Below are 13,190 nucleotides of genomic sequence, written 5' to 3'. Positions count from 1 at the left end.
ACTCGAAAGAGGTAAAGGAAGTTTTTGTTTTAGAATTTTTGCAATTTATAAAGCTTGTGCATCACATAGTAACTGGATTTGCGTCCTGTTTGGATGGTTATACCTTGTAGCTAGGACACGGATGCTTATTGTTACACAACCATGCTACAGGTGCTAACTAGTTAACAGTGTCAGCCACCTTCTGTAACATGGATGTTAGGCTTGGGAGTGCATCCTATTTACCCTGGAAAAGTGCACTGCAAATTGTGAAAGGATTGTTAATTTGAGCTTTCGCAATCTGTCAGTATTTTATAGAGTAACTTAAAATGATAAAATAAAAGATCATCAAAACTGCATTGTTTACAGCAAAACCCATTACAACTGCTTCATCATCTCAGATGTATGAAGAGTGATTATCATTAGGACTACATCATAATCAGTATAGCATAAGAGGGTGATTTATTAAAGGGATTGCTTCCTCTTCCTAAACTGATCCAGTATCTATTTAATTTTTATTTTTTTTGTTTCATTTCCACTGCACCTGATTGAATGTTCACCAAGAAATGAAAATTACCCATTTCATAAGTCAGCCCTAAAGAATTTCTGGAGCTGAAGCCCCGATGCGTAGGTGTGAAGTGCTTTCAGCAGGGAAGAAGTCAACGATAGAAAAAACATTATGAAGAGCAAAACTGCCATCTGGTGTTGGAATTGCTGTACTAGGAGTCGCAGCAAAAAGATGTACAAAATATAGCAAGGTGTAAAAAAAACAAAAGTACAGAACCTTAATTTAATAACAGACAGTTCATCCAGCATTAGAAATGTATGGGATACTCCTGGGTATAAAGCCTATTATACGCATCTTACTACAGGAAGTAGCTGCAGAGCAACGTCAATTGGCACACCACCTCAGGTTCCCATAAAAACGACGCTATGTGGCCAAAAGGTATATGAACTCCTGCCATCACACCTATTGGACATCTCATTCCAAAACCAATGGCATTAAAGCATTAACATAAAACTGCCCGCTTCCCCTTAGTAGCTTTTACAGGCTGTACTCTACTGGAAAGGCTTTCCACAAGATTTTGGAGTTCATCTGTGGCAATTTGTGCCCATTCAGTCAACAGACTGAGGTCAGGTACTGTTGTTGGACGAGAGGACCTAGCTTGCAGTGGTCATTCTAATTAATCCCAAAGGTGTTCAGTAGGGCTGAGGTAAGGGCTCTATGGAAGCCACTCTAGTTCCTCCACACCAAACCTATCAAACCATGTCCTTATGGAGCTGGCTTGGTGTACAGGGGCACGGTAATGGTGGAACGGAAAAAAGCCTTCACCAAAATGGTACTACAAAGTCAGAAGCCAGCAATTGTCTAAAATGTCTTTGTATGATGTAGCATCAACAGTACCCTTCACTGGAAGACAGGAACTCAATATTTAGAGGGGTTGTCCATGTACATTTGGCCATTTAGTATAGATTTTATTGAGATAAAGTTGAGTGAAAACCACAAAAATCACCAATAAAATCCATCAATCAAGCAAGTTATTTATCATGTACTAATCTGCACAGGGAAAGAAAATCTTTTTTTTTTTTAAATGTATCGTGGTTTATAATAAGGTTATTGTATCATACAGCAGAATACATAGATGGCTGTGTTCACCTGCAGACTATAGGCTTATTGTGTCATTGAAGCCGCAATACCTCCTACTTCTAGGTCTAGGGCTGGATTTCTGCATTTCCAGCACAGGCCAAGGGCCAGGGCAGCAAAGTATCCTTAAGCAACACACAGCCACCCACACATCATAAGACTGTCAGTAAATAATTTCTATACAGAGGCGTAACAATCGCCATAGCGACCCAGGCGGCCGCTATGGGGCCCGGGGCACAGTGGAGCACAGGGGGGGCCTGGCCAGATGCCGAGCGGACCGCCTGGGTCGCTATGGCATCCTCTGCTGGTGGCTTTCACTGGCGGCTCTGAAGAATGCGCCGCTGTTCAGATCGCTGACCGTAATCTGCGCAGCAACGCGTTCCTCTCCGGAGCCGCTGCTGAGTCAATGAGAGCCAGCAGCGGCGGTGGAGGAAGCCGAGCTGCTCTGCAGGGTCACCCTCAGGTGGGCTGCGTGGGATCTCAAGTGGGCTCTGCAAGGGACGTAACTAGAAATCACGGGGCCCCATACAACATTTTGCTATGGGGCCCTGTGATTCCTAGTTACGCCCCTGTTTCTATATATACTAAGATACCAGACTGCCTACCGGTAACATCTACCGGAGTTCTCATTTTTTGCTATTGCAGTTTGTGCGTTTTTGTGGGTGGAATAGCGTACTGTATTCTTGCAGACCCAGCAGAGTAGGGAGATAGTGTGTGCTGCCTTTCTTCTCATCAGCTCCAGGTTTACTGACACTTTTGGGCAGATTGCCTCTTTCAGCATTTATTCCTGCAGCCTTATGTGTCGTGTGTAGCTGATCAATCCATTCATGTTAGAGTGATACTAAGGCTAGCCAGTCAACTTGTTATGGTAAGCTCAGATTACCTGGCATGGTTTATCGTTCTCCTCTGAGAATCCCAGCCAGGATTTCCAGAAGATCCGCTACTAATGGATCTCACATGGTCCAGGCCAGTATGGCTAGTAATAGTAAAAGATTCCAGACCAGGACTTCCAGTGTACCCTGATGCTGGGCGTGTCGTCTCTGATTCAGAAGGGTATTTAAGCACTAGTTCTGCAAGGAGCTTGTGCTATGTCTTTTTGCCAGCTTCCTGTTTGTCTAAGAGCTTATACTTCTGCTGTTTTGTCGTTGCTGACCCGGACCGTCTGACCCTTCTTCACTTGCTGCCTGCCCTGATCTTCTGCCTGGACCCGACTTTGTCCTTGTCCCCTGCGCTTATCCTCTGATTAACCATTGCTGACCTGGGACCATCTGACCACGCTCTGCTAGCTGCCCGCCTTGAACTCTGCCTGCAACGGACTAATGTCTCCTCATTGGAGCCCTCCTGTCCTCGTCCATTCCTTGGCAGGGCAACCCTGGGAATTGTGACCTGGTACCAGAAGCAAGCATCTCCACCATCAGGAGCTCTGGTGAACACCGACTGGTACATAGACTCCGCCCCTCAGGGAAGCCCGTGTCACCTGCCAGGGGGTGTCACCCTAACACAACTGGAGTGGGGATAGCAGAAGACAGTTGACCTGGAGGGTGGGCAGAAAGTATGGACAACACACTGGTTTGCTTACAGCTTGAGTTACTGGGTTCTAGAAACAAGTTTAGTCCAACATATTTCAACAAAGGATAGATAGGAAACGGTGAAAAAAAAAAGAAAGCTTCTTCTACTGCCTACATATGAAAATACGAAATAATCACATTCAATATTTCAAATTTTCTTATTTGATTTTTTTGAATGTATTGTTTGGCCCTGACCATTATAAATAAAGAAAAGATACAAAACCATTATACATTCCATTCAAACTTCAAGAACACAGAGAGATCAATTGAGGTCTTCCCAGTGTTTCTGATGCAAGATTCATAATGTGTGCGATCAAGGTCACCTCTCTGGAACAATATCACCACTGAGTCACCTGCACACAATAACACGTCTAAAAGAAAATGCATGTTTATAGGGAAAACGCCACCTACACGCAATCATCAACACAAGAGCTGAGTGAAAAGACAGCATTTAGGCAACCAGCACCATCTAGAATTGCAGGAATTAAAACTCTTATCTTAGAAGCATCCAGCTGTTCACATTAACCACACCAGATTACAATTCGCCAATGATAAAAGTGGGCAATTTATATCACTGTAGATCAGGGTTTTGTAAAAAGAGAAACTAGCTCAGAACAGGAAAATTACTGCAGTATGATGATTTATACTTGGCCGCTATTGAAAAGATGAAATAAAGTCCTCCCTGCGAAGCAAAGAAGACTCTCCTGTCCTGCTACACCCTGCTAGGTTAAAGAGAGGAGTATCTTCTACATTTAACACTTCCGGGAGTTTCGGACACTGGTGCCCCCTGATGTGCTCTAAGGCTTCTCCAGCTGGTCCCTACATTACTACAGGACACAGAATATAAAGCCTGATCTTGTTCACAGCAGCCAGGTCCGGTGTGGTCAGAAAAAATAAATAGTGCATGCAGGATGCACGCGGCCGGAGGGCATGGCTGCGGTTCCATTGAGTTCAATGCACCACCACGCCCCCTTCTGTCCCAAAACAAAGTGAGCCGGCCGGAATGGGATCCAGTGCGTTCCGGCCAGAATCGGACCAGAACGCACTGAGGCTGGTGTGAATTAGACCTTAGGCTTGCCAATCAACTAGAGTGTGGTGGGGGCAGCACAAGACTATTAGCCTAGTGTGGAAGAAAGCATGAGCAAGTACAGATTTGCTTTCAGCTTGAGCTTTTGGAGTATGGGCAAGACACAGAGTACACACGGCCAAGCCTAGGTAATCTCTGAGTTGGCATCTTAGTCCATGAAATACATACTGACCCTAGAAAATGCCTGAACAAAGAAGGTGTCATCTGTGGATAAAGTAAAGCAACTACTTTTCTTTTAGTGAAGTTATCCTTGAAAGCTTACCCTTGCCCCCTTGATCGTAATCCACATAGTAAACCAGTTACCTTCAGCCCTGCTCCAGACAGGCCATGCCCCGCAGAGTCATTGCAAGTTCTGCCAACTGCAGAAACGCCCAGCTATCTCATTACTTTTTATGGCTGCTTTGTACTTATGGTGGCCCCAGCCTTCTATAGGAACATAGCCCCAACCACAGCAACAAAAGAGGCCACTGGGCACATGTGCAGTAGGCACATGACACAGCCTGGGATTTTCTTCTTACAGAAGCTATATGGATCCAACCAGGGCCACACAGTAAAGATCTCTAGAGCAGGGCTACATTTAAAGACATTGCAGAGTTGTATGGGCTTCTCTTCTATACTCAAATTCCTTGCTTTGATTTCACTGCACACTTTGGGTTTCCCACAATATGCATTAGAAGCTGTAGCAAGAGCCTCTCTCAATTCCTGGCTGGAAGAAGTCCCGCATCATCTAGCTTTCTTCCCCAACCTGGCAATCTCTGGCTTGTCTATTTTGTTCATTGGATTTCAGTTATTTGACTCAAGGAGGCTCAGCAACATACAAGGGCATCACCTAAGGTAGCCTGTAATTGCAGGCTGCCTAGAAACGCCCAACTCCTCCAGACTGACATCCACCCATCTAGACAATTTGAACTTTGCATAACTTCTCTCAGGAGCCAGCTCACTGCTTCCATCAAAGCTGTGGGTTCTTGGGAGGAGTACAGAGAGTGATTTGATGTTTTTGGAAACCATGAACAGCACCCTGCCAGCCCCTCCCACCAGTCATGGTATTGTATAGAGAAGCGCAGAAACACCCCTGGGTCTAAAATAAAGCATGTGATTAAAATGGAAAGGTTTTACTTAAACATTTAATCAGCATGTTGATGCAAGGGAAGGAAAGGTACCAGAGAAGGCAAAATATAAGCAGGTTAAACTGCAGCATTAACATGAAAAATTAAATCTGAAGCTGTGTCCACTTTAATTTTACTATTTCTTCTGAAAAACAAAACAAATATATACAGGTATTAAAGTACTGGTACTTACCGTAGGGTAGGGGTGTGAGCAGAACACAGTGTACTTTCGGATGATTCCATTTAGTTTTAAAGGGGGGAGCCATGCTACATAGACTATGGAAGCTGAGGCTGCGGCAGCTTTAATACCAGCAGTGGGACCTGGAACTAGAAACCGAGAAAGAAGGTTAATAAATTATTACAAGCAAAAATATATCAGCTGAGACTCCATCTACAAACTGACAACATGTAATAACGCATATCAATTATTAAAGAAATACTTATTATGCTGTTTTAACCACTCTATGCATTGCTCATGATCGCCAATTGACTGTTACAGACCACACATTATAAAATAAGCTGCAGAAGATCTTTTGAGCTGATGGTACACTAATGTCCATTCAGCAGCAGGGTGGCTTAATGGTTAGCACTACTGCAGCACTAGGTATTCTGGAATCAATACACACCAGGGATTCTATCCACATGGAGTCGGCACATTCTTTTTATATTTGTTGCAGAATTTACTGACTGTGAGCATTTTTTGCTGCCAATGCACTTTATTCTCATTGTACACATCTCCATTGGCAAAGATTACCAGCATATGTAAATTAATAAGCCAATGTGGCAACTGCATGAACTCTCATACTATCATTACAATAATTTGTATGTGTTCCTTGCACCATATTTAGGGCCATTCACAGGCAGACCTGAATCAATGCAACAAAAGATCTAATAATTGCCTTACTTCCAAATGGCCAACAAAAATCTCTGCGGGTGAGAAATTATACTCTGTATATAAGATCACTATATTATACAGTAATTAGAATTCAGACTTTTGCATACTGCAATACTAGGGGGTGCAATATTTCTAAACAGAAGATTGTGAAGATGAATGTGTAATATTTGAAGCAATATTTTCACAAAGGTGGCTGACTGTCTCTTCTAAATTTTCATACATTCACTTGGTAAGTCGGCGCTCGGATCATTTGCTGCCTTGACTGTGGTCAGACGATCAAGCTTATTTTAACATCTCTCCTGAGTCTAATACTGGCCATACATTTAACAATAATATTGTTCGATATAACGGTCATTTCAATGAAAGGATTGTATCATAGAGAAACCATGTGCACTAAAATAAATTTTAATCCACAAATGATCACTTCCAACTTTTTGGACCCTGTCTTAAGCAATCTTGTTCCTAATTTAAATTGAGCGTTTTTGTTAGGCTGTAGTCAGCCTGAGCTCTGACTGATCGTTCTCCTTTCCTTTTCTCCATTTTGTCACTGTTATTGTTGGCTTCTGCCTGGTGTTGGGTAGTATTCCTGGCTATAGTATGAGAGGACACTTTTGTCTCCCTGGCCATCCACTATGAAGTTTATTGCCAGTGGCGCATGGTGGGGAAGGATATAAATACGTGGGGTGGCATTGGTGAGCTCTCCTTTTCCTCATAGGCTTGCTGCCTGGGGAGGGTGTTCTGAGAAAAGACTCTTGTCCTGGAGAGGCGGTTGCTGGACCTGGAAGCTTCCTGATGTGCTGCAAGAGGGTCAATCCATTCAACATGATCTAATTAGGTCTGGTGCAATTAATTCTGAGCAAGCAAATTTTATTCTGGAAGCTATAGAGTTTGTTTTAACACACAATTATTTTGTTTTAATTGAGGATTTCTATATACAGAATAAGGGCACTGCTAAGGGGGCCATGCTTTTTCCTTTACCAACAAAACCTAGCTGTAAGTCATTTGATTTGGTTGCCACTCCGTCTTATTCGGCCAGCTAGCTCTGAACATTCAGGTTCTCATGAAGGGAGCGTGCTCCAGGAAACACGTCAACCATTGCAGCCACAGCCTCTGCTGGCATCCATGTTACGCCAATCGGGGACTGTGAGAGTTCGTATGGACTCGTTGAACTGACAACCTTTCATTCCCGGAGTCTGTTGATAAGCCTTTATACTGCTACACTTGTGAGTAGCCTATATTTTTTTTAACAATTTGATATGAAAAAATCAGTACGGCGCAGGGTTGGGCGCTCTGTTCTGTATTTCTTTTGCATGTATGGATGAGAGCTTTCTGATCTAAGGTGGAGCAGAACCCCTGTGGCCAGTTCATCCAAGAGTCGATAGTTGTTTGCTGTTAGAACCAGAGGACACACTTTGATTGCACAGGGTCAGAGAGATGTTCAGTGGCACAGGTGGCAGGAGAGTTAAGTGTTCTTTCTCTTCATTTACAGGTATGCAAACTTTGCTATAGTGATAGCGTTCATTCGTATCAATCGTTACTATTTTCCCCAAAAAGTTATTTCATCACCACTACAAATGACTGCTTACCCTGTCTCCTACAATCTTTGCTAAAGCTCTCAGTTATTGCAAACTAAAGGATAGCGGTATTTTAAGAAGCAGTAATCTGTGTGATCATTGTGCACAGTCAAAATAACCCCAAACATCTTTAAATTCAGCTGATCTGATAAGTCAATAAAGGAATCCAAATATGACTGTTAAAAAAAATGTAAAAAGCCCGGAAATTTTTCTTAACTGAGCTCATTGGCTGCCTTTAGGAATATCTGACTGGTGATTAGGGTTACTAGAAAATTAGTTCTAATATAGCCAATTAAAAGACACTGGGGGGGGGGGGATTTATCAAAACTGCAGCAGACAAAATATGAAGAAGGTGGCAATGGCAACCAATCAGCTTCTCTCTTCAGTTTGATCAGTTAAGATTGTAAAATGAAAGATAAGCTGATTGGTTGCCATGCACAGCTGCTCCGGATTTTGTCTGCTCCAGTTTTGATAAATTCCCTTCACTGCCTATATACAGTCACTATAACGAACACTATATAATAGTTTATTGTATTGTGACCAACTAGTGCCATCTGGTGGACAGTTTACTTAATTTCTGTTGTATGTAAGAAGAAGAAAGTGATATGTATTTGATACTTGTCACTTCGCTGGGGTAAGTGCATAATGAAGTAGGGAGTCTAAACAAATCCTATTTTTGGATATATAAGCCAAGGCAGTGGTGATCAACTTTCATTATGTAGGGGTCCTCAAGTGTGGCCCTTGACATCACCAAAAGGGCCCCACATAATATTGAGTAAATGTAATGCTTCCGAGACTGTAGACATGTAACGGGATAGTCTATATATACTAAGAAATGGTCAGAGACTGCTGACATAATACAGAAGATGGTCAGAGACTACGGCCATGCTGAAAGAGTTGTTGGAGACTGGAACAAGCTAAAAAAAAAGCCATAGAGTTGGATGTGCTCATAGTATGAGACATGCTTCAGAATACAGTCATAGAGTGGAACATGCTTCAGAACACAGTCATAGAGTGGAACATGCTTCAGAACACAGTCATAGAGTGGGGCATGCTTCAGAATACAGTCATAGAATGAGACATGCTTCAGAAGACAGTCATAGAGAGGAATATGCTTCAGAAGACAGTCATAGAGTGGGACATGCTTCAGAATACAGTCATAGAATGAGACATGCTTCAGAAGACAGTCATAGAGTGGAACATGCTTCAGAAGACAGTCATAGAGTGGGACATGCTTCAGAAGACGGTCATAGAGTGGGACATGCTTCAGAAGACAGTCATAGAGTGGAACATGCTTCAGAAGACAGTCATAGAGTGGGACATGCTTCAGAATACAGTCATAGAATGAGACATGCTTCAGAAGACAGTCATAGAGTGGAACATGCTTCAGAAGACAGTCATAGAGTGGGACATGCTTCAGAAGACGGTCATAGAGTGGGACATGCTTCAGAAGACAGTCATAGAATGAGACATGCTTCAGAAGACAGTCATAGAATAGGACATACATCAGAAGACAGTCATAGAATAGGACATACTTCAGAAGACAGTGTTCTACTGGGGATGTGACTCAGGAATCAGTCATAGACTGGAGACACGTTACATAAGATTGCTAAAGTTCACTGTCATTACTGCCCCTTTATAATAAAATTATTCCACAGGTTTTGCTTCCTACAACCCCCTTAAAAATGACTGGTGTCACATTTGATATTTATCTCTACAATATCTGTAATAAAAGATCAGATGAAGAAACCCTAGAATAACAGAAAATGGATGGACAGCACAGAAAAAAAGTAAGATAGTAAAAGAAATAAACCAAGCCATTTAACGACTTGAAAGCTGTAGAATATGTTTGTTCTCTGGCCTGAGTAAGCACCTTATTAAAGAAAACTTTGACATGTCTTCAAGGGTCCGCACAACAAGTACAAATGGGCCGCATGTGGCCCTCAGACCACAGTTTTGGCACCAGGGATCTACGGTAATATGACAGAAAACAGTGCTGTCAAGCAGACAATTGTTCTGGTCCAGGACATTGCATTACCAGGACATTCAGACAATTTTATAGAGGAATATTCATATCCAAGGATCCAAGGATGCACTGCCTTACACTTTCTGTATGTGCTATGTACTCTAGTCAAGCCACTCCTGTAGCACTTTACATTCTGATCAGGACATCTGTTCTGTGCTAATGGGATCTACAATGCTGCAACTGTCCACAGGTAGGAGTTTGGGCTCAGCATAGGACATATTATTGCTATATAGAGATATAGTCACTTTGTCCATTTAGTACAAACTCACATTGTCTGCCCCCCTTCCACAGGCAGTTATGTTTACAGAGCTATGCCCCTCGCCATCGACACCAGTGGCACTTTCATCAACCTGACTACATGTGTTTTTTCATTGCTGGCTGTGGCTCCATCGGGCAGTTTACCTGAAATGTTTGTCTCTGGTACAGAAAGTGAGAAGAAACCTTGTGTAGCACCCTACTGGAAAGAGTACCCTTAAATTTAGTGATATCAGATTGTATGCAGTCTGATGCTCCTTTGTAGTCTGGGTTCATTTGGTGTACTGCAGGATGTACCCTGGTCACAGAACAGAGCAACCAATGAGGAACTGCTATGAGTGGATATCTCTCTCCAGCCAATCACTGTTAGACAATGGCTAGTGGTGCATGCTGGGGGAGGAGATAAATACTTGGGGTGGACCATGTGAGCTCTCTCGTCCTCCCCCGGGCTCAGCCTGTGGGGAGGCTGCCATGGATTGTCTGAGATGGCCAGGCCTGAAGCCTGGGGACTAGCCATGTGATAAACCTGGAGCCTGATAGTAGCAGGTCCAGTGGTTCCTACTGAAGACAAGTACTAGTAACTTCTACCTCAAGTAGTGCTGTGTCAGGTGTTCTATCCTGCTGTGCATGGACACAGTAACCACACTTTGCAGTGCAATGGAGTCTACATCTGCCTGGATGATCCTAACCCTCTGCCTCTCTCCCTGAAGTTACTCGATTACTCAAGAGGGCGGTAAGTGCTGATGGTCAAAAGCGAGTAATATCATCCCTAGACAAGGGACCCATAGCAGCCGACCCTAGTACTCAAGGTGTACTGGTGTGCTGTGGATCCATTATAGAGGTTTCTTACAGAGGAAATACAGGGAGACCCGTTCATTCTTTTCCTGCAGATCACTCCTTCAGAGCCACCGGTAGTGTTATCCTATGCTGTGGATATCGCTGACCGAGTAAGGGGGAAGCTACAGTTCCAATGGGGAAACCTTTTCTGGTGACAACTGTCTAAGAGATGTTCCTTTGCTTTGGAGAGATCTTCTCTTACTTTATGTTGTATCTCTGGGACAGGAGGTGCAGGGAAATGTTTCCAAAGGCATAAAGGCAGCAAAAAAACATGAGGGGTCATAGCCATTTCCCAGTCTATCGAAAACTAAAGAGAATTTTGTGGCTTTGCTTACACTTTAAGGTTTATTTACTGCTTGTTAAGAATATGTGTGAATATATAAATGTCCATATCCTGGCCACAGTTCTATTTGTAAGTTATGAAGATTTAAAAAAATCACTAAAAACAGCAGTGTATATAAACACAGAGCAGCAGATTGCGCACTTCCAGGCAGATCATTTTTTATGAAGCTTCTGCACCTTTTACAAAGATCTCTACAAAAGAGGTCCCCAGCTGGACACACTAGAAGTTGCCTACAGTCCTTACAAACAGACTTCTATAAGTAGCCAGCACGGCTCACATATACCAGCTGTAACTCTTACCATCTTCTTTGGTTCTGACGAATATTTGCTCGCTGCGCACACCATCTCCAGCCCGTGTAAAGGCCAGCACCTGGATACTGTAATTGGTGTACTTCTCCAGACCATCCAGCTCCAGTAACGGTTGATTTGTGGTTACATTTTTTATTTCACCAAGCTCTAAAAAAAAGAAAAAGACATCAAGACATCAACAAAACCAATTCAGTAAGTTAATTGATATATGTAAAAAGTAACTGAATTAAAAATAAATAAAGGCATATTTGCGTATACACCATTTTCTGAAAACAATACAAAAGAAGGGGTCTTTTGCCACCAACAGTGTATATGTTTTCTGGATGATCTCACAGATATATATCCACCCCTCCTCCAATGCCAAGGTCCTAGTTGTCATTCTTGACTCGGACCTCACCTTTCTTCCACACATCCAAATCATTATCCAAATCCTACCGCTTTCACCTTCGTAACATCTCCAAAATGACCAATGACACCGCAAAACTACTCATACACTCACTTGTTATCTCTCGTCTTGACTATTGTAACTCCCTCCTCATTGGCCTTCCACTACACAGGATATCCACCCTTTAGTCTATCATGAATGCAGCTGCCAGACTCATCCACTTGACCAACCGCTCAGTGTCTGCAACCCCCTCTGCCAATCCCTGCATAAAGTTTTAATAAAGTTTTTAATAAAGTTTTCAGAGGACCAACATGCAGGTGCGTTCTTGCTCTCCAACACAAAGTTATCATTTCCTCACCTCCATCTAGAAGGTTTGCCCAGAAGATAACCCTGTACCCCTGGAGGATGCCATTGAGGGCGTCTTTGGGAGGAGTAGACCAAGAGATTGTTATTGTCTCTGGTGTGGTTGCAGCAGCCTGGACGTTCTCCGGGGGGCGGCTGGGAACTGGAAAAAGAGAACACGCATATTTATTACTGTTATATGTTTCACATCACAGGAGATCAAAGAGAGAAAATATTCGTAACACTGATGGATCTATTGAAAAAAAAAACCCCAAAACACTTCCTTTATTTGCTTTGGCAAAAATTTACAAAAATTTTTGCAGAAAATGTTCATCATCCAAACTGTTTAATTCAGATAGACTCTGTCTGGTAGACTTTGAGTCATATAAGAGGTTCAGCAAGGTATTGTTATTGTATGTCACTACTCTGCAGGAAGGGGAGCCTGCATATGTAATGAGCCCCCATGTGGCTGCCTCCATTTACATAAACTAGGACAAAGGGTTACGGTTTGAGAACAGGATATATTGGGGATGTTACAAAGTCACCTGAAATCTTCATTTTCACTGTGCAAGAAATACTGCCATTTGAATTAGGACATCATAGACCATTCATCCTAAATGAGGAGAGCTGCATATTTCTGATGATTAAATCATTGCCCTGAGCAGCTATTGTCACTATGATCACATAATCTGCATCCATGTCGCATTGAAAATTGTGTCTTTTCTGCAAAAGACCCCTCCAGTCACTCTCAAGAGTAAAACTTTGCACATGCTTGCAGAGGCTCTCCTTACCAGTGTGGTGCTGCTCTTTCTTGGATGTCCAGGGTATTTACATGTAATAATA

The 13,190-nt window shown here is 42.8% G+C and overlaps 1 protein-coding gene across 2 annotated transcripts in view; it reads right to left on the bottom strand.

Annotated features, from left to right (window-relative positions):
• Window positions 1-13,190, bottom strand: part of DSCAM (DS cell adhesion molecule) — a 399,852-nt gene that overhangs the window by 167,329 nt on the left and 219,333 nt on the right. For both annotated transcript variants that reach the window (XM_018552699.1, XM_018552700.1), the window contains exons 18-20: window positions 12,364-12,510; window positions 11,612-11,767; window positions 5,576-5,709 (exon numbers count right to left, since the gene is read on the bottom strand). In XM_018552699.1, coding sequence (XP_018408201.1) covers window positions 5,576-5,709; window positions 11,612-11,767; window positions 12,364-12,510 — 437 coding nt within the window. The remainder of the gene's footprint in view (window positions 1-5,575; window positions 5,710-11,611; window positions 11,768-12,363; window positions 12,511-13,190) is intronic.

This window comes from Nanorana parkeri, unplaced genomic scaffold (genome assembly GCF_000935625.1).
Source record: "Nanorana parkeri isolate BGI_ZX_2015 unplaced genomic scaffold, ASM93562v1 scaffold95, whole genome shotgun sequence".
NCBI classification, from domain to species: domain Eukaryota; kingdom Metazoa; phylum Chordata; class Amphibia; order Anura; family Dicroglossidae; genus Nanorana; species Nanorana parkeri.
This window is presented reverse-complemented; position numbering and strand designations above follow the sequence as displayed.